Source organism: Polypterus senegalus, chromosome 13, assembly GCF_016835505.1.
Source record: "Polypterus senegalus isolate Bchr_013 chromosome 13, ASM1683550v1, whole genome shotgun sequence".
Taxonomy (NCBI): Eukaryota; Metazoa; Chordata; class Cladistia; order Polypteriformes; family Polypteridae; genus Polypterus; species Polypterus senegalus.
The window spans coordinates 4346282-4371594 of NC_053166.1; the positions used below are offsets into that span (position 1 = coordinate 4346282).

General features: G+C 52.0%; 1 protein-coding gene across 1 annotated transcript in view; it reads right to left on the reverse strand.

Annotated features, from left to right (window-relative positions):
- The window catches only part of LOC120542177 (dedicator of cytokinesis protein 2-like), a 63009-nt gene extending 37940 nt beyond the window's left edge, over positions 1–25069 (reverse strand). Inside the window, exons 1-25 of the mRNA XM_039774431.1 lie at positions 24799–25069; positions 19771–19854; positions 19359–19399; positions 17649–17704; positions 17338–17434; positions 16977–17125; positions 16424–16559; positions 15344–15501; positions 14121–14202; positions 13862–13997; positions 13707–13782; positions 12444–12520; positions 12087–12337; positions 10471–10569; positions 9795–9867; positions 8663–8766; positions 8387–8570; positions 6954–7051; positions 6602–6691; positions 6410–6510; positions 3768–3902; positions 2968–3076; positions 2386–2456; positions 2167–2270; positions 97–239 (exon numbers count right to left, since the gene is read on the reverse strand). Coding sequence (XP_039630365.1) covers positions 97–239; positions 2167–2270; positions 2386–2456; positions 2968–3076; positions 3768–3902; positions 6410–6510; positions 6602–6691; positions 6954–7051; positions 8387–8570; positions 8663–8766; positions 9795–9867; positions 10471–10569; positions 12087–12337; positions 12444–12520; positions 13707–13782; positions 13862–13997; positions 14121–14202; positions 15344–15501; positions 16424–16559; positions 16977–17125; positions 17338–17434; positions 17649–17704; positions 19359–19399; positions 19771–19854; positions 24799–24835 — 2691 coding nt within the window. The 5' untranslated portion in view covers positions 24836–25069. The remainder of the gene's footprint in view (positions 1–96; positions 240–2166; positions 2271–2385; positions 2457–2967; positions 3077–3767; positions 3903–6409; positions 6511–6601; positions 6692–6953; positions 7052–8386; positions 8571–8662; positions 8767–9794; positions 9868–10470; positions 10570–12086; positions 12338–12443; positions 12521–13706; positions 13783–13861; positions 13998–14120; positions 14203–15343; positions 15502–16423; positions 16560–16976; positions 17126–17337; positions 17435–17648; positions 17705–19358; positions 19400–19770; positions 19855–24798) is intronic.
- Positions 25070–25313: the final 244 nt, after the last annotated feature.

Below are 25313 nucleotides of genomic sequence, written 5' to 3' on the forward strand. Positions count from 1 at the left end.
TGTGTGTGTGTCTCTCGGTGTGTGTGTGTGTGGCGGCCATTTTCAAAAATCTTTCAACGTTCCAAAATGAAACAAAGGAGGGCCGATGCCACCCACCACATCTCTTCGGCTCAGGACCTCCAGAATGTCATTGAGCAGCTCCACGCAGCACTTGTCATCCGCTGATATGCTGGTGTCAGGCTTCTCGAAAAACAGAATAATCTCCCGGATCATCATGGGCAAAAGGATGTCACGGCACTCTAAAGACATCAAGACAAGACAAAAGGAAGCGGGTGAGAACAATGCAGTAGCAAAAGTAATGACAGCAAGGTCTGCTCGTCACCAAAAATGTAGATTTAAAATGTAAAGATCATAAAACATAAAGAAACACACATGAATGAGAGAACAATCAATGAACGGGAGAAACAGAAGAGCAACTGTTGTGTTAACATTTCATATTCTTTGTGCTCACTTGCCACTCTTCTTCACTGCCACAATGACATCTGTGCCACCTGTATGACTTCAGCTGGAGCTTCTTGAAAATCAGAAGGACTACGAAATGTGCCAATCAGTCGCACTAATGGAGCCCGAATGACCCCTCAGAATTCTCATTACCATATCAAAGAGAGCTGAACGCTGACTGGGTGACAAGCCTTTGCAGGGGACACTCGGTCACACTGCCACACTCACTCATAGAGCACTAACGTGAATGTCTGTGGGTGGGAGTGGACGTCTACTGTAATGGTGCCTGGAAAAATCCCACATAGACACGGGCAGAACATACACACCTGCAGTACCCAGGCTGGCATCCAGACCCACTGATGGAGCTACTGCTCATTGGCATTTAAATCATAGACCTCAGGAAAGAAGTATGGAAAAGCTGGCACTAATTCCGAGGCAGACATTATAACTGACAGAGTCAGAAGACGTGGAGTGGGGCAGAATTAAGACCGGAGCAGATATGGGAGACAACAAAAAAAGTAAATCAATTAAAATTTGGAACACGTGAATGGAAGGTTCTGCCTTACTGCAGGTGAACAGTTTTAAAATCCTGTCACCATCAGTAAGACCCGCTTCAGGTGACAACTGACACACACAAGATTCAACAAAAAACACTCGACTTACTGACTGGTCTGAGACTTGAATGAATTCCTCGCCATTCGACTGCAATCAAATCTGATCTTCTTTCAAAAAATGAGAATCTTTGGAATCTAAAAGCCAAAGGCCAATCGAGGACAGCAGGAAATGTGGGGGGACCGGGCAGAGACCTCGGAATTAAGAAACTCGGCTCTTGGAAAGTCCAGGAAGAGGCAGAGTATGTGGACACCACAGCGAATAGCCAAGCAGGGACCCGATAGACAGAGTCAAAGGCGCTATATAACAGAAAGATAGATAGATAGATAGATAGATAGATAGATAGATAGATAGATAGATAGATAGATAGATAGATATGAAAGGCACTATATAACAGATACTGTAGATAGATAGATAGATAGATAGATAGATATTTCTTAAGAGGGAAAATTAAGAATGGAGTCTGCTTATCTGATTGTGCCCACTGTTTGTGTGATTGTGGACTTTATGAAGAATTGATCTCATGTCTGCAGTGGGCTGGCACACTGCCTGGGGTTTGTTTCCTGCCTTGCGCCCTGTGTTGGCTAGGATTGGCTCCAGCAGACCCCCATGACCCTGTAGTTAGGATATAGTGGGTTGGATACTGGATGTGTGGATGGATGGATTGATCTCATGCCTCAGCCTTTTGATCCCATGTATCTCATGTATTGAGCCCACCTGGCAGCTTAATTTAACAAAGGTGGTAGTGTATAGGAATACTGAGGAAGAACAAAACCAGAAAATGAACATTAATTCCCATCATGTCTATACATGCCATGCCATTTTCTAAGCCTGCTTAATCCTGCTCGAAGTCATAGATGGCTGGAGCGTAACTCGGAGAGCATTGGGCACAAGGCAGGAACCATCCCACACTCATCAAGGGTCAAGTCAGTGTCACCAATCCACCTAAACTGCATGTCCTTTGGACTGGGGGAGGAAGCCGGAGCCCCGTAAGGAGACCCATGTGGACACTGTGAGAACATGCAAACTACATGGTAGGAGGACCCTGGACAAGAACCCTGATCTTCTTAAGGCGAGGCTACAGTGCCACCACTGTGCCACCTTTATACATACCCTGCTTGATGAATAAATTACTGCTCACAATGTCTGTCATGGACTGGATTTTGTGCTTCTGTAATCGGTCTGGGATGCAGTTATAGAACTCATAGAGAAGCTGACTGGAGAGACCAAGCAGGAGAGAAGGACAATGTTATTCAGTAAATGATGACAAAGAAATCCATCTGTAAAATGCTGCCTCAAGAAGTCTTTCTATCTACGGTCAGAAGTGTTTACCTGAGTAATTTTGGATCAAAAACCGTCTCAACATCATGAAGGACAGACGGTAAATATTTGAGAGCAGCCACCTGAAAACACAAAGGAAAACATGAAAGCCAAAGCGACTTCATTTGAGTGCACCTTAAATTACTGAAAATACCAAAATAACCTTAAATCTCAACTGAATTGCAAATATCATGGATAGATAGATAGATAGATAGATAGATAGATAGATAGATAGATAGATAGATAGATAGATAGATAGATAGATAGACTGAAAGGCACTATATAATAGATAGATAGATAGATAGATAGATAGATAGATAGATAGATAGATAGATAGATAGATAGATAGATAGAGTGAAAGGCACTATATAATAGATAGATAGATAGATAGATAGATAGATAGATAGATAGATAGATAGATAGATAGATAGATAGATAGATAGATCAGAAGGGCGCTACTCTCTGACACGTCCTCCTCAAGGCCCTTCTGTCACCAGCCATATGTGGCACCTCTTGCTGGCTCAGACAGTACGTCCGGACCACCTGCCCAGCCCACCCTCATATTCCCTATCAAAGGTCTTTTCTGGGTCTGACCTGCAGCAGGACGCTCGTCTGGTAGCGGCTCTTCATCACATTATTAATGGAGTCAAAGAGGCAGCGAAGCGACTCCTCAAATTCTGTCTGCTCCTTGCCTTCATAGAGCCTGAAAAGAGGACAGGGTGCGTAATTAGTCTTAAGAGTCAACGATGACGTTTTCTTCACCGTTTCCAGCTCCTTACTGGTCTTGAGGGTTTATCACTTATTAATAAAAGGAGAGGAAGCCCAGGCACCGGGTGAAGGCCTAAACGTCCCCATTCAGTGAGGATTAATAAGCCAAAGAGCAGAGCTGGCACATTCAGCCTAAACCAATCCTCGGTCCAAGGGGCATCGCCTGACATTCTCAAGCCCACTTAATCCACTTGGGGAAGTGGCAGCCCTTTTGTTTTTTTTGTGGTTATTTTGTGTTCCTGCTATTCTTCTGTTGTTAAATTTGCTCCTGCCTCTTCTTTCTGTCTCTGCATGGGGCCTGCAGGCCCTGCTATTGCTGCTTCTGGGAAGCGATTCCGGGCATATTTAAGTGCCCAGCAGGGGGCGGGCAGGGCTCAGGCCTTGGTTGGCCTTCCAAGGCACAGCGGCTGCAACATGGCACTCACCTGAGTCATTGTAACTGCCAACAACCCCAGCACTAACTGTAGGGCATACAGTATGTGGGCAGATCAGTATGTGGACATTACTCTGGCCAGAATGGGGCTGGGGATGCCCACACGAGGTCAGTGCCCTTCCTCTGCCTTCTACCATTTGCCACATGCACACCTGATGATGCAGCAGAGTATTCTTTTGAAAATGGCACTTACTGCGAGTACAGCATCCGAGACCGGACTATAAACTTGAAGACGTACTCCAGAGCTTTGAGGGTTCGAAGGATCGGCTCACACTGCTCCCCTCGGCTGGAGATGTCCAGGTAATTTTTCAGCACCGTCATCACTTTCCTGTCAAAGAGAACAAAGGCCAGTCAGGTGGTGCCCTCCTGCAATGCCTGGGAAGGCACATTGGTATTAATACCACTCTGGCACCCTGTCCTGGATCCACGCTGCACCGCGCACAGTGCCAGAACGGGTGAAGCAGGCTCAGATTAAAGATGAAGTAAAGTTAAATCCCGAGGCGTCGCTTGGAGCAGACATTCCATCCGTTCAGTATCCGAGCCTTAGGCTCAGCCTAGAATAGCGACTTGTTGAACAATACGTTATGGAAAACACATGCGTGTGGCGTGTTATATATTGTGATGGGCACCATGGCCATTACCTGCCCGGGACGCCAGCTGAATGGAAGGACCAGGGAGAGAGCATTGGCAAGGCAATACCTTCCCTGGGACACTAGAGGGCAGCTGTGGCACCATGGATTCCCACAGGCTGTGATGGGAGTTGGAGTTTGGCACAGCCCTGTTGGGTTCAGTGGGGGCTGCCAGGGGGAGCTGCAGAGACCCTTCACTGGGGGTCTCACCACACCCGATTAATGAGCGCCCTGGAGCACTCCCAGGGTCATCATAGAAGGAGCCATTCAGAGATTGGGAGTCGGGAGGAAGAAGGACTGGGAATTGGAAGGAAGCAGAGAGAGGCATGTGTGCTGGACTGGAACTTGGGTGTGCCAGTCTGGGTCGGGTTAGGGTGGTCCACGGCGCTTATATATACAGTGTACGGATTGTGCAATACGAGGAAAGATGGATTCTTGTGTGGTGTTTTGATGATGTTTGCTGTTGACCGCGGCTGCGTGTGTGTGAACTGTGTGTGTGCGTGGAGTCCTCTATATCAGGGTGTCCAATGCGCTGATCACAATCGACTTGTAGATCACAAAGGTAGTGCAGGTCGATCACGTTGCATTCAAAAAAAAAATTTTTTAACGTTAGTCTATTATACTGTGGTGGGCTGGCGCCCTGCCCGGGGTTTGTTTCCTGCCTTGCGCCCTGTGTTGGCTGGGATTGGCTCCAGCAGACCCCCGTGACCCTGTAGTTAGGATAATAGATGGATGGATGGTCTATCATATATCCTCCCTATGGCATTTGCAACTTGATTGGCATACAGGGCGGCCAGTCTGCCATCTCTTCTCTTCAAACACACTGGTCATCCTGCACGCTCGATCAAACGCGCGAGTTACTGCAAAGCTCCGGCTGTGATTGATCAGTTAGCCCTCCAATTTATATCGACTAAAGAAGGGATTTTAAAAAACAAATTGTTTGCGGAGGGTATGGGCTGGACGTGGAATTGGAAGAGGATTTTTCTTCTCCCAATGTCGCAGTCGAAGTGTGTTTGTCTGACGTCCGAGGTTCGATCCCCGATGAGGGGTGCGGCGAGTGTGTACGCCTGATGAGCCCAAAACACGTGTCGCGTGCTCTTTGCATTATTTGACTATGTAACATTCTATGATCTGCTTCTCGTAACTGAGAGGGCACCCGTGGCGCATGTTTGCCGAGCAGACCAACCGCACGCCTTACGTGGTAGGTAAGCACCCATACAATCAGATTGTGATTCAGACTTCGAATGCTGTATATATATATGTATGTATCATTTTTAATGTAGGCTGGTCAGGCTGGCAAGCCGAAAAAGTGTGGGCACCCCTGCGCTAGAAGGACTGAGCCGACGCTTTTGACTTTTCTTTTGTGGGTTTGCAAACATCTGAGCTGGTATTTCATTGACCTGTCGACATTGTCGCTGGTGTGGAGGGCACTGCAGGAATGAAAGGCAAACGTTTGCGTGATTTCATTTGATTTCATTTTCTAACCCTTAGATGTCCCTTAGACTTTGAGAACTTGGCCTGCAGTTCAATGGAGTTTGCTTTGTTTCTTAACTACAAGCCCGACTGCCCTCCGATGGTTTCAGATGAAGCTTTTCTTCCCGTTTTCTATCTTGAAGTAAAGGGCAGCAGCTGTGAGGTCTCAGTAAATACCCCTTGAGTTTGTGCCCACCTCACCACCCCTAGTAGTGGACGGGCACACAGGTACTGAGACTAAACTATGCTCAGAATGCCCAGGGGTGCAGTACAATGGCTGCCCCTGCCCCTTCGCGGTTACCAGACCTCTTCTGCTCTGAGGGGTCCCGGACAGGGGGGCTCAGTCCCAGTTTACTGCCCTGCAAATCTCAACTGGCCTCAATATGGCGGCATCATGAAGGGCAGAGATCAGACTGTTCATCGCAAGTCAAATAAAAAGTGCAATGCAACCCAAGCCCCCATCTCTGTCCTTGCAGATTTGATTAAAGGTCGATGAATGATACAAAGGACATGGCGGTCCCACCATCCAAGTCCTTTAATACTTCTGGTGCCTTCCTAGGACTCAATTATCGTGCCAGTCGCACTCTGAAGCTGACGTCCGGCTCTGAGTTCAGCATGAGAAGTTGGGCTCAAGTGTAGAAACACCCCGGTGGTATTAGGGTCCCGCGCGGACCCTGATGACGTCTAGATAGCCCCTGGACGGTGTGACGGCTGCTTTGTCCCCAAGACTTACTTGTATGCCAGAGTGGCACTGAAGTGCTGCTTGATGTAAGCCTCCAGAACTGTGTTGAAGTGCTGGAACTTTCTGTCAGCGATCAGTCCAATGATGTAGATCTGGGAAGAAGAAGAGCGCGAGTAGAAATCACTTTGAAGCCGGAGAGAACACATCACACAAACAAACGGAGCAGGACGAGGCCATCCTTACCAGCGCATCAAACACTAGGATGTCATAGTCACTGGTGTTGGAATGCTCCATCATGATGTTGAAAAGAGCATCCAAAGTGTCCTGCAGGAACTGGAGAGCAGGAGGAGAAGAAATAAATGAACAACAGGGTGAGAAGGAGAAGAGAAGAGCAGGGAAGAGACGCACAGGGCGGCAAATCGGCAGGAGACAACAAGAAACGAGAAGGTGGAGTGCTGAGAGCCATCGAGGAGAAAACATCGAGAAACGTGAAATGCAGTGCGAGATGGCATGAGGGACACAAGTTCAGAGGGCCAAGACACAACAGTGGTCCGACACTAACCAGACACACATGGAAGAAGACAAAGACGTCTACCTTGACCACTTCTTCTCCATCAACAATCTTTAGCTTGTCCAAGTTCTCTTTCAAAAGTTCTGGCCGAGTTCTCCACTTGAGAAGTCCCAGGAGGCCAACTGGGGACACAAACAGCGAGACAGGAGTTACCAATCACTGCGTTGTAACGGAAGTCACATGACGATGATGGACGAGCGGCTCTCTAGAGGACCCGACTCCGGCCGGACTGCACCCAGGACATTCTGACACCATCTTTATTGTCCTTTTGATGCTGGAATTGTGCTCATGGAATACGGGAAAGGCTGCCTTCCTCGGACCTGATGGCTCTAAAAATCCCCCCTCATTTTCCTGAAGCCAGTGACGTGTGCCATTCCGACTGTGACTGATGAAGATGTGACGGTCCAGAACTGAGCCTCACCCTTCTGCTTGCCCATCCCGTTTATGGTTTCTGGGCAGTGCCACTCATTCTGCTGTACAAACAGAAACGCAACACAGTGTGGCACCGTGACACTAAGATGGATGGCTGAGGAGCGGCAGAACCCTGACGCCATGAAGCGATGGCCACTGAAGCTTATGGTGCCCTCTGCTCACTTGGTGTGCCCCTTGTAGAACAGAAAGCCGATGGAGGGTCCTTGACCACACATACAGATAACACGCCAGACAGGGTCCCCCAAATCAGGCCACCGTTTCCCCTCAAACTGATCTCCTCGCATAAACACTCGTTGGTTTTTGATTTCTTTCTTCTAGAGGGAGCAGCAGCATGACATTTACATTTCTAAGAAACGTCACAGCTTGAAGTTCCGTTTGTCATTTTCAGTGGAAGTCGTGACCTAAGAATGTCCCCCATCATCGAGCGCAGCAGATGGCAGCGAATGTCTGTCACGAGTTCTCGTATTCCACGCGTGTTTTGTGTCGTTTTCTTTTACTGTTTCAGACTCTCGTCCCCCTAACTATCTTGGTGGTCTTCATTCTGCTTTCCTGGCGTTCTTATTGTGCTAAGGAGCTCAGACTCCACTCCTCACCTATGGAAATGGCCATCAAAACACATCACACGCTACGTCTCTTTTGTAAATTCAGAATAAGAGAAGTAACGCCGAAACAGTGCGGTCGACTCGAGCTGGAAAACAGGGATGGGGGGCCGTGGGGCGGCACCCTGGCATGGGATACGAGACTCGGACAGGAGTTTGGGCCACCAGGAGAGACCGAAGACGTGGGTGACTAGACTGTGGACAGACACCCCAAGTGTATCCCTGCCACATCGGGCTCCTCGGCTTCCAAGTCAGCAGCCTGTGCCAGTGTTACCTGTGGATGTCCGCCTGCTCCACCCTCAAGAGATCACTAGGACCAGGGTGAGGCTCCCAGAATTCAACAGATAACGAATACCCAAGCAGTGCCCTTCGAAGAGAAACTGGCGCGCTATCAAATCCTGAGCCATTTTCACCCCCGTCACCTACCGTTTTGTGTCAGCTTGGTCGAGCAGACGAGTGTAGAAATGACGAACATATCCCTGGAGTTGAAGGACAAGCCGCTCATGCTGCTGCTGCGGCTCAAGGCGGACCCCTTCTGCTGCTCACACTGATGTCGCGTTGAGGGCAGACTCAGGTAGCAGTGAGCGTCCTCCATTTTCTTACTGTCCCCCTGTAAGGTGAGCACAACAAGATGACTTTCAGCCTTCAAAGCACCTGGGGGCTTCTGACACTGGCAGGACGGCTGTGATGAAATGGTGGCACCTTGAATATGGTCAGTTCGTGACCGCCATCGTGTAAAACTGTGCCATCATCTTTCAGCAGCTTCACAAAGGCCATCGCAAAGTTCTTCTCGCTTTTATCTTTAGCTGAGAAAAGGAAAGAGAAACGCAGTCAAAGGCGTCGTCTGCAAAGCACATTGTGACTCAAAGGCCGATAAGGCGAGGGCCTGCAAGGGGGCTTCGCTTTCTAGATAGAAAGATTGGGACAGCCAGCCCACCACATGTCCACTCACTGACACAAAAGGGGGCCGGCAAGGAGATACTGCTGATAGGGGGCGCTGTGCCACACTTCTCATCACTCCTGGGACGCCACTGGGGACAATGTAGGAGGGTGGGAGGTTTGGGTGGTCAGGTCTCAGCGGTGACTGTCTGCCTGCCTGGCCCCCTTAACAGAAGCCCAAGGATTGCAGTCAGTCTTGGTGCCACCAGGAGAAGGTCTGACATTTCCTGAGCCCACAAGTGACAGGTGGGCTTCCCCAGTAGCAGATCCGTGTCGGCCTGAACACGAAATCAAGGAAAGTCTCATTGTCTGTGCCAGGGGGTGACGCCTGTTATGTGACTTCATTTTGTTTTTTGTTTGCTTTTGGCGCATTCACAGCGCATGACGTCACTTGCGTCACAGGATGATGTCACCAATGACGCCTTATCTCTGTCCGAGATTGTGGATAACCAACAATAAACTGTCGCCTGGGCACTTTGTGTGCTCTTTCTCTTTTTGTGGGGTCTTCTCTTGAACGTGTTGGCCTTTGTGTTTTCTGACCTTTGCTCTCTCACTAATCTCTAAATCTGTGCTGCTGCTTGCTCTCACACTCTGCCCGCACCAAAGGTCCAGGAAATCCCAGCCAGCGGACCGACCCTTCATTAATCCCACCGCAGACGATAAAGTGACATCTCCAGGGGGACTGAAAAAGGGGGAGACGTGACGCCACAGGCGTCCATTCGGGCAGCGGGGCACGGCAGATGCTAACCAGCAGAGTACTGGAGTGGACGGCCAAATGCAGACTGGAAGAAAATGGAGGGGCAAATGACCTTATGGACCAGAGGGCCAGCCTGATCAGAGTGTTGACTTTGGGACCCTCGAGTCGAGCAGAGTGGGCTGTCAGACCCGGACTTACATTCCTGCGATGATCGATGTCGGAACATGAAGCGCAAGTGAATCCGCTGCATCTCCTCTATTGGCACGGCCACCTAGGGACAGACAGGACAACGTCAGCTCTTTGTGCCAGCGATCGCTTCTTAGAATTACGTGAACTTGCAGAACTCAACATTCAGTCAAAGCTGAGAATGAAGTGGGACTCAGGGAGGCTGACTGCTGCTATTGGCTGGCGCCACAGCAAAAGCCCGCCCGACTTGTCAGGCCACACCCTCCACATGAGCCTTGTCCTTGGCCCCGCCTCCCGCTCACTGGGCTGACTTTGTGCCCACTTGTTCTGGTGGACGGCCGCTCCTCCCTTGCTCCTCTAACTTTTGGACTTTGACCGTCTCACCGTCTATTTAGGATGCTTCTCTTTAATCTAAAGGCTGGAAAGCTGAGCGAGTTGTTCCTGTCATCCTCTGTCCTCTCAAAACAGGAAGAGTTGGCATCAGACTGCAGGACGTCGGCTTTTGGTATTTTTTTGGCACCTCTCATCTCTTTTCCTTGGTTTTTATTTGTAATTCGAATTTCTTACTCTTTGACAGATGTGAGGGTCCCGGGCACACATCACGGACCAGCACTGCCTTGTGAGGATCATCACACCGACTGTTGGGCCGTCTGACGGCACGTTGACCGCTCAGTCGGGTTGCACTCACCTTGATGGTCTCCATCCATCGTGGCTGCTTCACCTGGTAGTAGATAACAGACTTGTACTCGTTCACCGGACCATCGCCAGCCCCCATGCAGATGGCATTCTGTGTAGAAAGAGACCAACACGTCAGTGTAATTGTTGGACCACCACTCCGGTGCCATCACTAATTGGCACTTCGCTCCAAGCCAGCCTTAGTGATTTGATTCGTCCCAAAACGGAAAAGGCCACAACTGTGACAAAAACAACCGCCCAGCGTAATTAATCATTTAAGGAAATAAAGGAAGACCCCCCGACTGACCCATGCAGCTTTAGCGATGGCTGACAAACGTTTATGGTACAAGAGGAGCCAATGGTGACAACCTGACAAAACAAATGAATCTCGTGTGTTTCGTGTCGGTGCCCTCGGTGCCCTCAGCCCATCTCTCCTGTTTCTGCTGTCCATTATTGTGGCATTTTGCACGGGTGGAGCCTTAGATGTGTGACACGAGGGACGGCAGATGGCTCTTCTGGTCTTCTTGGACGTTTTGCACATCGGTTGCCTCCTGGTCTCTGACTTCTAAAAATGTTTCAGACTTGAAAGATGAAATTCATTTCTCTCTCAGCCATCACTACAAACCTCAAGGAGTGAAGTAATTCACAAGAAGAATCGTCTTGGGCGTCTTGAAATATTACGAGGCCGTGCATTCAATTAAGAAGCTAAAGATAACCAAGTAAACAAATCAAGAAGAGAAAAGAAAGCAGAGGCCAAAGACAAACAGCAACGCACAACAAAAACACCGAAATTCACGTCAAGCGCAATGAGAAACAGCCGAAGGCCCAGTGGGGACAAACGAAAAGCAAATATGTCACCAGTGAAGGGCAGGAGACACGGCGGGTGACAGTGACAGAGCTGTGAGACAAAGGATGCTGCAGAGGCCACAACAGAAAACCTGTGGCCTCATCGCCTTCGCCCGTCCGGTATGCCCCGGCCCCTGCAGCGCGCCCGCCTGCCACATCCCCATACAGAGCACTGGGTGAGAAACTCAGCGGGCGACGGCGTCAGCTGAGAGGTGGCGTCACGACAAGCGTGACACGTCATCTTTCTGTGCGCTCCTGTTATCACTGACGGTCCGGCGTATCTTCTGTCCCAAGGGCTGGCAGTCGGGTGTTTATAGGGCACTGTAGGTGACCCCGAGCACAGACGCTGCCACGAGAGAACTGGGGCTGACATGTGGAACGATAAGCAAGTCTCAGGTCATCTGGGCACACCACCAACAGGAAGCACTGGGGAGTCTGCTCTGGCACTTACTGGGGGGCTGCTTTAGGGTCTGGAGTGGCGTGGGGATGGCAGATACAACCTGGCATAGCTGCAGTAACGGCTGGCAGCCTCACCAGATTAATGACGGGCTCTCTGCTTTTCGTCCTTCTCAACCCAAGCTCACTTCATCGTGTCATGACGCCGTGTGGCCACTGAAGGGCAGCACCGGACGGCTGTCAGCAGGCTCATCGCGTGGCACCTCGGGCATCTCAAAGTGCATAGTGGGCATTGTGGTGTGCCCCCAGAGCTGCCAAAATGACAGCACAGAACACAGGCCCCTGTCCCCAAATCGACACAAAGTAATGTGGCACAGGAACACTCACCGGGACGACTTTGCCCTCCTCGTCACACACACACATGATGACCTCCACGCTCTTCTGGGTGGTCTTGTTGTATCTGTCAAAGTCTCCACTCTGCAATGTGATGTAAATGTCGTTCCTCACGTCCCCTGGCATGATTATCTCGGGAAAGCCCAGTTTCCGGGCCACAACGGTGGTCCGATCCACCAAATGGGGGTAGTCCTTGCGGATCTGAGTGATGTCCCCCACAAGAGTCTTCACTGTCACCCACAGCCCTGAAACGAGAGACAGCAGTTTGGACGAGCCAAGAGAACTCTGTAGGGGTGACACAAGGGTCCCATGGACGAAAAAAAACGAGAAAAAACTGAGAGCAGGGCGTACCTTGACCTCCGCTGTCCCCCCGGGATGCCGTGACCTTGTTCAGCAGAGAGTGCAGGAAGTCATTCTCAGCCATCACCCTGTGAAGGTGACAGACCATCGGTGAGAAGACAAAGGCGCGGTGCCATCGCAGCCCTGCTGGCTTTCTAATGGCTGACCCCTGACTGTCATTTTCACCAGAAAGCCTCTGACATTTGAAGGAGCCACCTGTGCCGATGCCATCATCACCAGCCAGCGTGGCACATGTGAACGGCAAGACAAAGGAGTGAGAGAAATGAAAACAGTGGGTGGGTGATTTAGTAAAGCTGCCACATTATGGGCACCCCCAATGTCCAAGTGTGCACGGCTATGCAGCCCCCTCAGCAACCCGTCACCGAACAGGCACACTGCATGACAGCCCTGGCACTCACCTTAATGGACTGTGTCTAAGGGGCCTAAAACGCTCAAAGATGGGCACAGAACATAGTGGGACCCTCAAAACGCAACTCAAATGGCCAGATCTCCTCCCAGCGGGCAGAGTCACTCAGTAGACATGGCATGAGAATAACGGGCAGAACTGAAGTGAACGCTACATTCACAGGTCTGGACGTGGGCGTTCAAAGTGAGGAAGACTACAGACGACAAACTGAAGGGGCACCAGATGGGAAACGGCATCTGAAGAAGAACATCTCAGCAGTAGCAATCGCCCACCCAGCCCTGGCAAACCCCAAGCAGAGAGGATGTGCATCATGAAAAGTGCCCTCTGTGCCAACTCGTGACGCCTCAGCAGGCTCTCCTGGGTGAGCGATTAAAACATCTGCCAACATCAGTGCCCGTCTATTACGTGTGGTTAAGTTTTAGCCCCCTTCTTTTTCATTTTTTTTGTGGGCACTCAATAATATCGGTGATGTCTTTAAGTAGACCCTTGTGGAAATGACGGGAAGGCCTTGTTTAGTTCTGAAAGCCACAGTTGGTTCACCTATGTGGGTCCTCGTTAAGTGGCACGGGTGGCAGGTGCCACGATATGTGAACTGGCTGTTTGCTGTTGAAGTTTGGCGGGCAAAATCACAAAAGACAAATCACCCGTTTTGTGTCTGATCTGTCGATATCGAGGACTGGGGTCTGCCCTTCGCCCGTCGACTTCAGCTCATCTTTCGACTGCGTTTCTGGGTCCGTCTCCCAGTTCTGCGCTCACAACCCACACTTGATGTGTTGGCACTGAGAACTGCACCTCCATGCCAAGTCACCATTTCACGAGAAGGCCTCACACACGGCAGGTTGACTTACGGGTGGAAGGGGATGAAGTGCTGCTTCTCCTCGTCACTCTCGATCTTGCCTTTGATGATCTCACTGATGTCCATCACTACAAAGAAACACAGCAATGGTGAAAGCCCACCAAAAACACCAACAGGGAATCCCACCGCCTCAGCCCACTGTCATACCTGCCACACCGAAGGGCCGCCTCAGCCCCATTGTGGGCTTCTTTGCATTGCAATCCTTGAGGTCCATTCTGCCCACCCTGACAATCTGACAGACAAGATAAATCTTCTCCCGGTTGAGCTCTTTGTTGCCCAGATCCTGCAAGAGAGACGGGTCACCTGGGCTGGCTTAGTGAGCCGTGCCACCTCCCTGAACGTCGAGCCCTCCGCACCGCCCGTCCACAGCGTTCACACACAGGTCTGACTGACTGATTGTGCTTACCGTGAAGACCACCTTCAGGTTATTCAACATGTCGATTTCTTTTGGGAATCCAGATTTGCCCCAGCGCACCAGGTAGTTCTCACTTTAGAAGAAAAGATACACAAGTCAGACAAGAGGAAGGCCTGATGTGGGCATGAGCTGAGACAGGACGGGTGAGAGTGTCAGGGCTGACGTGGCCGCCTGTTGGAAAGCAGCTGAACGACCACGAGAGCGGCCATTTGACATGTGGGACAGTAGAGACACAGGGAGGAATGAAGCTGACATCCCAATTCTGTTTGCTTCTTCAATGTGCCAACCCTTTGGAGACTATGCCACCCTGCCCACTGGATGTGTTGGAGGCCTCAGAGGACGCCGGCCGCACCTGATGATGCCAACCCTTTTGAGACAATGCCACCCTGCCCAGTGGAGGTGTTGGAGGGCTCAGAGGACGCACCTGATGATGCCAACCCTTTTGAGACTATGCCACCCTGCCCAGTCGAGGTGTTGGAGGCCTCAGAAGACGCCGGCCGTACCTGATGATGCCAACCCTTTTGAGACTATGCCACCATACCCAATGGATATGTTGGAGGGCTCAGTGGACGCCGGCCGTACCTGATAATGCCAACCCTTTTAAGACTATGCCACCCTGCCCACTGGATGTGTTGGAGGACTCAGAGGATGCCGGCCGTACCTGATGATGCCAACCCTTTTGAGACAATGCCACCCTGCCCACTGGATGTGTTGGAGGCCTCAGAGGACGCCGGCCGCACCTGATGATGCCAACCCTTTTGAGACTATGCCACCCTGCCCACTGGATGTGTTGGAGGGCTCAGAGGACACCGGCTGTACCTGATGATGCCAACCCTTTTGAGACTATGCCACCATACCCACTGGATATGTTGGAGGGCTCAGTGGACGCCGGCCGTACCTGCTAATGCCAACCCTTTCGAGACTATGCCACCCTGCCCACTGGTGGTGTTGGAGGGCTCAGACGACACTTGCCGTACCTGATAATGCCAACCCTTTCGAGACTATGCCACTCTGCCCATTGGATGTGTTGGAGGGCTCAGAGGACACAGGCAGTACCTGATGATGCCAACCCTTTTGAGACTATGCCACCCTGCCCACTGGATGTGTTGGAGGACTCAGTGGACGCCGGCCGTACCTGATAATGCCAACCCTTTTAAGACTATGCCACCCTGCCCAGTGGAGGTGTTGGAGGCCTCAGAGGACGCCGGCCGTACCTGATGATGGACTGCTTCTGTGGATCATACAGAGACATGAAAAGCTCCGAGTCTTCTCCAATTCGACACACGAAGTTCCGGACAAACACGTAGAGGCTGTGAGTGGGAGAGGACTGGATACGTGCGGACATCCCCGAGTGGTCCATCTGAACATCGGACTGTGAAGAGAAGCAGAGAGAGAGAGTGCCAGCCTTAAGTGTCGTGCCTCTGACAGAACGATGAGCCAGTTCTGCTGTGGCCGAGGCTCTCCAGCTGCTGATAAAAGTCCACTCGGCGGCCCAACCGTTTAGCGCTGAACCACAGTTGTGGTAGGAGCACCAAATTATGCTGATTGCTCGTTAATTGCGCTCACAGCTGCTGCCTAATTGCTGTCGTGGCCATTAAAGATGGGCATTTGAGGACGTCGGAGTGAAGACAGAGGTGGAGACGTGTGGTGGGATGGAGAAGCGCCTCGACTGCAGGGCTGAGGTTTACCGTCTTAGATGTGATGGACGGCTTTATCATCATTAGAGGAGCTCAGGCTGAAGTTAACCCAAGCAGGCTGCCCAGGGCACAGGACAGCAGCCCCTCCAGTCAGGCACGGGGAGAACCCACAGACTCCTCGTGGATGGCGATGACTGGGCATGGGGTGCTGTAGCTGCCAGCCGTCACCGCTACCCACGGTGCCATTCCCTGATTGCGGGTATTCGTTGTCACATCCCTCGTGCTGTGACCCTGTGCTGGATTTACTGGCTACTGTTGTCATCAAAGACATTTTCAGTTCATTTTCTAACAATGGTGACGTCGCCAATTCCAGCGCACCAAGTGCCTGTGTCCGAGGACGTGACGGTCCAGGTGGGACCTTGTTTGGGCCTCTTGAGTCCATCGGTCTGTTTGGAGAAGTGAGAGAGTTTCCTGTAGCCCACCTGTGTGTGAGGGTCTGCCTCTTTGTTCTTAAATGAGGTCACGGGTTACGTGGACCTCTGGTTTCTCTCGCCCCGGGGTTTCTAACGTGAGACGCCATGTCGTAAAGGTGCTTGATCCTCGTGTCCAGGATGAATTTGCCAAGTCAGAGCTTTTACCTGCCCGGCTGTCACTCACCATCTCCTCTTTAATGCGCTCCGAGATTTTGTCGGTGGCTTCTTCGTGAGCACGGAACAAGCTGATGACACTGCTCTTGTCTGGATCTAAGATGTTCCCATTGCTATCTCGGACCACCAGGTCGAGCTCCAGGATCCTGCCAGCAGAAGGGAGAGAGATTAGCCATGATGAATACCAGGGGTCCAGAGAAGACCACCAAGACACATACAGAGTGTGACAAGCTGAAGGTGACACCGTTTCACCAGCCCTGAGGGTTCTCTGTGCCCATCTACACATTCTAGTTTATCGTCTGAATGCCACCACGTGTGCCACGTTCCGCATACAGCGATTTATGTAGCGCTCTGGCTTGGTGGAAGGTTCAGTGCATTTATCGGGTCTCCTCGGCACACGGGCAGGACGGCATGGCCTGGTATTCTGCAGCCTGCTTTTGATTTTCAATTCCTCTCGAACTGCGGGCAGTTGTTTGTGTGATTCTCCCTCCTACCTCAGAGTTTCTCTTTTCACCCCAGGGCTGGCATCCCCCCCAAGTGACCGATCAAGAGGGCCTACGCACTTGTTGCCATAGTCGATTTTGGACGTGACCTTCTGGTTGAGCTCCTTGAATTCGTCTTTGGGCAGGGTCCCCGACATCAGCTGGGAGCGCCACTCCATCAGGTCGAACATCATGCGCTGGATGTGCTGCACTTTATCCGGCTTGTTGGCCTGCAGTCAGACAGAAAATGGAGGCCATTAGAATCGGGTCAGGAAGGGCGTGAAAACGCATGTGGGGATTTCAGCCATGCTTGGAGTTACCAGCACTGCTTCAGCTCTGAACCAGCAGTCAGAGAAAACAACGAAACCACGCGGGCACGCAAGCTCAAATAGGAGGAGCCCCCTAGTGGCGGGCTGGTCACTGCAGGCTGGGTGATGCTTACCACATACAGCTGTTTCCAGATGCTGCCCCATTCCCGGAGGGTGGTTGTCACTTCTTGCACCAGTGGCAATTCAGCTGATGTCACGTTGCCTTGCTCCCTTGAGAATGACAATGACATGCAATGGAAGAGGAGTAAGAATGGTGCTGCCTGCAGGGTGAACTGCACACTGGCACAGTAACTGGTCAGCATGGAAGGCCACTGCTGCCCTGTGGAACTGCATGATGCCAACTGCGCCAAGACCCATTTGCACACCACAAAAACATTTAGTCGGCACATCGGCATAAACACAGAGTGAGAATCGAGTGGCATACCCTTTCTTCTCGGCCACCAACTCCCTCACATGTATGTAGGATGACGGGAAGATGCCCTGTGACAGGAAAAGAAAGGCCATTACTTCCATACATCGCCGATTTGTCTTAGAGACGACCAGTCAAGCAGTATGGGCAGCAGACGGACACACGAGACACGGACATGGGCAAGCAGGAAAGGCATCAGCTTAGAAGGATGCCATCTTGTGCACCACTGAACGTGAGAGTGGGCAGTGCCACCTGGGCAATGACGGAAGGGGTGACATGTCTGCCCATTAGACGCAGACTTACAGGATGGACCGATCAGCCAATCTCATCAAGTCAGAGAGAAGAGGAAGGTGACCCTCGTGAGGTGGCCATTGTGAGCCCAGCAGGCCGGCACTCTCTGTCACGTCCAGTCCTACAGACCACCACGCTGCCCAACCACTCCTGCCAAGCAGAATCTTTGAGCCTTAAGAAGTGCTTGTCTGTCTCTCATTGGAGAACTTCAAGTGACAAATGACACCCTTTAAAACACTTCAGTCGCGTCACCTCAACTCCTCAATCGTCCTCTCAGTCGTGAATCGGTTTTCACCGGACCCCCTCTGGAGCTGCTGCACCCGGCTGGTAACGTGGAGAGCAAAGCAACGCGTTAAACGAGTGGAGCCCCAGGGCGCCATGTGACCTAACTGAACACTGACTGACCTGCCCACTCACTGACCCACCAACTGACTGACCCGTCCACTCACTGACCCGCCCACTGGGACTTGCCCTCTGACTGACCTGCCAACTGACTGACCCACCCACTCACTGACCAGCCCACTCACTGACCCACCCACTCACTGACCCGCCCACTGGGACTCGCCGGGTGTGCAGACCACCCTTTATGGTTTTAAATCCGTAATTCGGGTTATTCTTGATCTTCTTATCGGATCGTTTAGATTGAATAGACCCCTGCTGGGCAGCACCTCATTTTTGCCCATAGGGCCCGTCACGTGGACCTCACCCAAATGTCGTCGGCGCCTGTCTGATTGTGTCCATTCGTCGAACTCGATTTCCCGACTCAGTCTTCTTCTTCTGATGGCTTCTCTTTATGAATTGCCACCTGTGTAGCACACAGCTTTCTAAGCCTGCTGTCACGATGTCCCTTCAGGGGGTGACCTTCTGACTGCTGCACGACGATTGGGTGAAAACAGCAGCCCTCCGATGTGTGGGAACCCTGAAGACGCAGCAGACCCTCACACAAAATCCCTCAGGTCGGCCTGAATACGTTAAAAATGCACGGCCATTGGGCGAGAGCTGGCGCTGGCCGAGTGGCAGGGGGAACTTTGTTCGGCCGGCGACCCCCAGCAATGAGCAGCGCTGACGTTGAAATTCTCTTTAAAACGCCGTTTGAATCTCAAAAAGAAGAGCAGAACTGCCTACCAATATGACAGCACAAAGCCTGCCTGATGCCTGATGAGGTGTGGGGTCCCTGTGTGGGGGTCTTGTGATGGCTCAGTGCTCTTCTCCTGGCCGAGGCCGACTGCATTTTGACCAATCAGGCCACTGGACCTGTGACTGGCCGATCTTTATCAATGAGGGGTCTAAAGGGTTAAAGCTCGCAGAAGCAACCGGAAAAACAAGAACATCGGAGGGTTTCACGTGGCATCTCAGTGACGATGCGCAGAGAACATGGAAAAGCGCAGGACAGGTGATGGCAGGGGACAAGGGACACACGGGAAAGTCTCTCACCTCGACGGATTTGTCCCTGGACAGATAACCTTTGAACCAGCCTGAGGAGAGCAAAAGAGATGACAAGGGGTTAAGGGCTGCAGGGTCTCCCCAGTGCCAGCTGATTTCTTCCACTACCCAGCACCCTGGTTCACCGTTTCCACTGTAATGTCACCTTGTGTGACAACATGAGCGATCTCTGCATGCAAACGCCCTGAAAAACGGTGAAATGACACAACAAATGCGGCAGAGAAGCAGGTTAGCCAGGACTAGAAGACCCAAATCCCAGCCTCGCTCCTCTGCCACTCACGGGCATTTGGCAGAAAACCAACTGACTTAGCGCCACCCCAAGTGACCCCTCAGCTGAGACACTTGGAGCCCAAGGACGACCTGTGAAGAGCAGACCCCCAAGCTCTGAATCCCCTCCACGTACCTTCACAGGATGCTTCGATGTGGACGGTGTCACCAACCTGAAGACTCAGGTGTCTCTTGCCACTGCCATTGTAGTTGTAAGTTGCTGAAAAAGACCAACAAGTTTACGATGGTGAGCTATGAATCTACAAGGCGACTGTCATGTTCTCCATGGCACGCTTGCGCTGTGAGGGGGCGGTCCCACCAAAGGGGTCTCCACGGGGCGTGGCGACATGTAAATGAAGGTGGGCGTGGCTTTACACCAGCGCCCGCTGTGTCATTTTCTATTGGTTTCGAGTGAAGCCCAGAAGACCTCAGGTCAGCCCAGCCGAGGGCCACTTTCAAAACTGGGAGCAAAGCAGGGAATGACGTCGAGGCCAAGGCAGGTAAGGAGCTCGGGTGGAATGAAAAGCCGTCAAGGCGGTGCCAATAAACAAGCAGGGCTTCTTCTGCAGAGTGGCATCAGTGAACCGCCCTCACGTGCCACTTCTGGTCAGAATTGGCGGTCAGCGTGCTTATCTGAGGGTGCAGGACCATTCAGTGAGGTGGTGCCAGCCCAGTGCTCCTGTTCTTTCTGAATGTTTTGGATTAGGGAGGAGTTGAAGGATGGAGTCCAAATTGGTGGGCCAAGAACAAGGTCGGAGGGCTCCTGATGGACGTGTCCACCATGTCGTTCTCTTGCCAGTCATATACGCCATGCCTGTCTGCCTCTGCCCATGGACTCTTTGCTGGAATTACCCTGGCACATGCACTGCCCTGACTGCTATGTGGTACCCACAGATGGTGGTCCTAAGCCCATGTGCTCATCGCTGTATCCCCCATTCGCCCACCTATTCCTTCACCTTCTCCATTCTCCTCTCCCGTCTTACTTTTATTAGTTCGTGTGCAGGCCGCTTTTCTTTTCATTTACTTCCTCATTTTGTTGCTGTGTTATCTGCTGAAAGACTGAATTGAACAGGGGATTGGTGCCAGCTGGGCAGACAGAGCGGCCAAAAAGCCCTCAATTGTAAATTTCACTCACAAAAGAAGGACAGCGCGGAGACTGAAGCTGCTGAGCTGCACTTTAATTATCATTAGACGCGCAAATGGAAGCCATTGGGCCACAGGGCCACCGTCAGTAACCACAGTGACTGTCACCTCAGTCTCTGCTTCTCTTTGGTTTCTTTGCTGCAGTCCGGACCCTCAACATTCAAAGGACTTCTCAAGGTGTCACAGCACACACCCCAGCAGGTTGTCACGTGTCACTTTAAAAAGGCGCGATATAATGTCCCTACAAGCTGCTAACAGGCGAAGGACCTTTTGGGATGCGGTAAGGACTGGCAACCTTCACGTGGCGCTGCCCAGGACGGCCTCTTGGTGGACATGGACTGCTTGACACACACAATCCAGCCGTCCTAAGAAGCAATTAATTGGCCCCCCACCCCATACCACAGCCCACCCCCAAGCCGCACCCAAGCAAAGACAACCAGGAAATGCCACCAGGACGTCAGCCCCTCTGGTGATAAAATGACGGTAGGAGGGCAGAGAGAGTGACGGCCATCACTGACCGTCTGGACATTCTGGACGAGCCACTGAGAGTGCAGAAGAGTCGGGCTGAGAAATGACGATGGCCGAGATGTGAAAGAGAAGGTTGGAAGGAAGAACTGGCAGCAGGCATCCTGACCAAGGGGCACTGCCAAACCGATGCAAGAGGGACAAGAGCCAAACGCTCTCAGTGGGTACGGAGTAGGCGGCCGACGGTCTTAGAGGCTGGGGTTGGCGGGCGAGTGTGAAATCTGGATGATGGCAGAGGGTCCCACTAGAGTTTTCAAGAACCCCATCAGATCTGTGGCCCTGCATTGGACCCACGACACGAACCTGCGCCAGGCAGCCTTCAGGCCTAAGTAGGAGCGCTTGTGCCCCGCTTAGAGACTCTGCACACTCGGCCGCTGCTCTCTGAAAAGCCCCCCAAAGCTGGCATCAGGATGGCGCTCTGCATGTGTTACCCGTCCCAAGGCGGCAGTTTAAAGACTAACAAACAGCAACTGCTCACTCGTGATGGGCACGGAATGCAGACAAGCAGAAGAAACAGAACCAGCCTGGAGTGCATTATGATGGCCAGTGGCCTTGTGAGTGTCACTGAAGGCCAAGGGAAGGTCACTTCTTGTGACCTGAACTATGAGGCGGCAGTGCCAACCACCACGCCACCAATTCATATCTCTCTGTGTCTCTTGAGCTCCCATCACTGTGACTAGCCAACTCGAGGGGGGATTCGAGGGGTCAGCGTTATTCACTCGGGGGCCGTCACTGTCACTACGTGCTCTAACCCTAACCCTTAATGCAGCAGTCGAGTCACAACGCACAATCAAGTGTCGCCATCAGATTCTCATTCCCCTCAGAAGAGGAGTTTTTGGTTGTTTTTAGACTTCTGACCGGGCAGTGACATCACGCGTGTGTGCGAGCAGTAAACAGGTGCCACCGACCGGGTTGTGCCATCCCCATCCAACATGGCCTGCCACAGCTCTGTGATGTCACGCTGACCTCACAAAGCATCCTAGGGTGGGATTTTCTGGAAAAGATTCAGCAAACGATGTCAGAGGCCAACCCAGCAAATCTGCCGTGAAAGCCATCTTGGCAAATTGTGCCACTCGACATGCCATTCACACAGTCTCAGGACCATAGAGAGCTGCTTTTCACTTCATGTAATATGTGGCCCTCCGTATTAAGTACAGCTTCACTGGTTGTTTAATCCACCGTGCCCGTTTTGCACCAATCGCCTTGCCCAGAGGGAATTCAAACCTCAGCTCCTCCTGCCACACTATTAAACTCAACAACACTCAGCCTGCGCTCCTCCGTGAAACATCAGCACACGTGCCCAGCGCGGCTCCTGTCCACATTGTTAGTGCTCAGCTCAGGTAAGACCCTCACTCAAGAATCAGGGTAATGGCCAAAGCCTGGCAGTGTTAGGAGGGGAAGGAGATGGGCAGCCATCTCTGTGTAGAGCGGGGCAGTTGAAGATGGGGCACCACAAAGCCAGCATGCTGCATATTTATGGAGCCAAAGCCTCTCCTCTCAAGGTGGTCTTGAGCGCATGACTGAAGCCCGGGCACAGGCAGGACACTCTGGCCAATTCAGCTCCATTTGTGTATCCTGTGGCACCGCATGGCTGACGCTCACCTCCACCGTGTCACTTCCAAGCTCAGGACTGAAGGTGAGCAGCAGCGTTCTGAGAGGTCAGCCGCAGAAGGTGAAGCTGGACGATGGAGAGGTCTGAAGGAACGCTGGGCGTTCTGGTGAATTACTAGAATTTGAATTGTGGTGTTTGGGACCCCCAGAGTACTGGCCCAGGATTGTAAGGGCATATGTAGGGTCCTTGAAGATCATTACCATCTAACAAGGTGTGCATTCACATAACTGCTCGAGTGTCTAAATCTGAGCCACCAGGGGGCAGTCAGGAGCCCAGCAGTGAGCTGCTGCATTTCAGTGGACCTGCACTGCCAGGGAGACAGAGTGCCCTCTGCAGGCAGGTGGTGTTATTACAGGGCAGTGACAGGTGATCACCAAGCAAAATCAGAAAGAAGAAAGCAATCTGAGATTCAGGTGTCACCTCTAACGTCCCCAACCTTTGAGTGAGACTCCACATTATGAGTGAGTGGTGATGTCACCCCACTGAGTCTGGCTCTCTGTGATCCTCAGCTGGATGAAGTGATTTGAGCAGTGGGTCAGCTTTATGTAAGGGGGGCCCCAAACTGTGATGCCACCACCAGTTAATCACCAGTCCAACTTAAAGGTGGTGCCAAGTCATTGCAGAAGGGGGTGGCCCACCCTGTTCCTCCATCCATGTTTTTATAGTCCAGACCAGACAGAAGGCCCCAGTAAGCCCTGCAGGTGGGTCTCATTGTAAAAGCCCAGCATTAGGACGTTTGGTGGAGACAACTTTCATAGTCAGCCTTCGAGCCACTAGAGGGAGCCATGGCTCAGACACAGGAAGCAGAGGGTGATGGTGTTATAGGTTATATAGCGCCTTGACGTGTGGAGTACAAGTCACAGGAGGATCTGCTCAAGCTTTATAACACACTGGTGAGGCCTCATCTGGAGTCCTGGGTGCAGTTTGGGTCTCCATAAAGACATAGCAGCACCAGAGAAGGTCCAGAGAAGAGCGACTAGGCTGATATCAGGGCTACAGGGGATGAATTATGAGGAAAGATTCAAAGAGCTGAGCCTTTAGAGGAGATGAAGAGGAGACCTGACTGAAGTGTCTGAAAGTATGAAGGGAATGAGTCCAGTGGACCGAGACGGTGACTTTAAAATGAGGTCCTCAAGGTAGGAAACTCATGAAGGGCAAATTTCACACCAACATTAGGAAGTTTTTCTTTACACAAAGAACGACAGACACTTGGAATAAGCGACCAAGGGGTGCGGTGGACAGGAGGACTCGACCTGATGTTATTTTAGAAGAAATAAGTGGACAGGACTGGCGAGCTTGTGGGGCTGAATGGCCTGTTCTCGTCTGATTGTCCTGATGTTCTAAAGCTTAATAACTGCCATTTCATAAAAGTTGATGGTCACCTGCCATCATGAAAAGTGAGGTAGGCCACACAGCTGTCACACCCCCTGCTGGGGGCCACAAAGCAGCATTTTGGAGTGCTGTGGCTCCTGCGTGTGCCAGGCACTGTTGGCCTCCCTTTCTCAATGCCAGTCTGACACACTATGCACCCGTTTAGTTGCAGAGCTCTGCCAGCGCCCCCACACCACAAGCTCGCGCTTGACGCCAAGAGCGCGGCCCGCCCAGGACTCTCAGGGACGCCGCAGTGACATAAACGTGCCAAGGCCCACCGTGCCAGAAGACTGAAAACCAGCGATTTATCGCAGATTGGGCACTGGGCAGGACAGTGGGACCGCCATTCTTCCCGTTCTCTCCGGGCCCGTTTGCTTTCCCACCATCTAACGCACCTTCAAAGTCAGTTAATGTCGACCTGCCCACATCCTCCTCCTCCTCCTCTTCCTTCCCTGTGCACACACACACAAACGGCGGCTCGGGGGGCACACCAAGTGGCCCCATTTTGCTTACCGACTCCATGGCGGTCGATCTTGTCCCAGGGTGCCATGTTTTAACCCTCTCGGTGCTGCAGCTCCCTGCTTGCGCCCGCTGCTCAGTCGTTTGGGTGCCTCTTCACTCCGAGGATCGCTGATGCATCAGATTGCACTTCCGCTTTCCGCCCGCGCCGTGCCGCGCATCGCTTTGCTCGTCAAGCCGCACCTTCGCGCCCTCGGCCTCAAGCGCACAGACCCGCCATTTCATAGCCGTTCTGATGTCCTCCTGCAGTCAAACTGAAGGCCAGAAAGGCGGCGGAGAAACGAGAAGAAGAAGAAGCGATGGAATGAAAAGGAGAAGTTGGGGGAGGGGGCACGGTGACCACAAAGCTGCAGAGCTCAGTCACGCGGCGGGGGGCCTCGGTGCCGCCAAGGAGGAAGGCAAGTAAAGCTGAGCTGGTGGGGGGGCTGCCAGTCTGCACCTGCCTTTGACAGCAGGGCTGTGTGATGTGTGCTGTGAGGGATGAACACAGGGAGAACACAAAGCCAGTT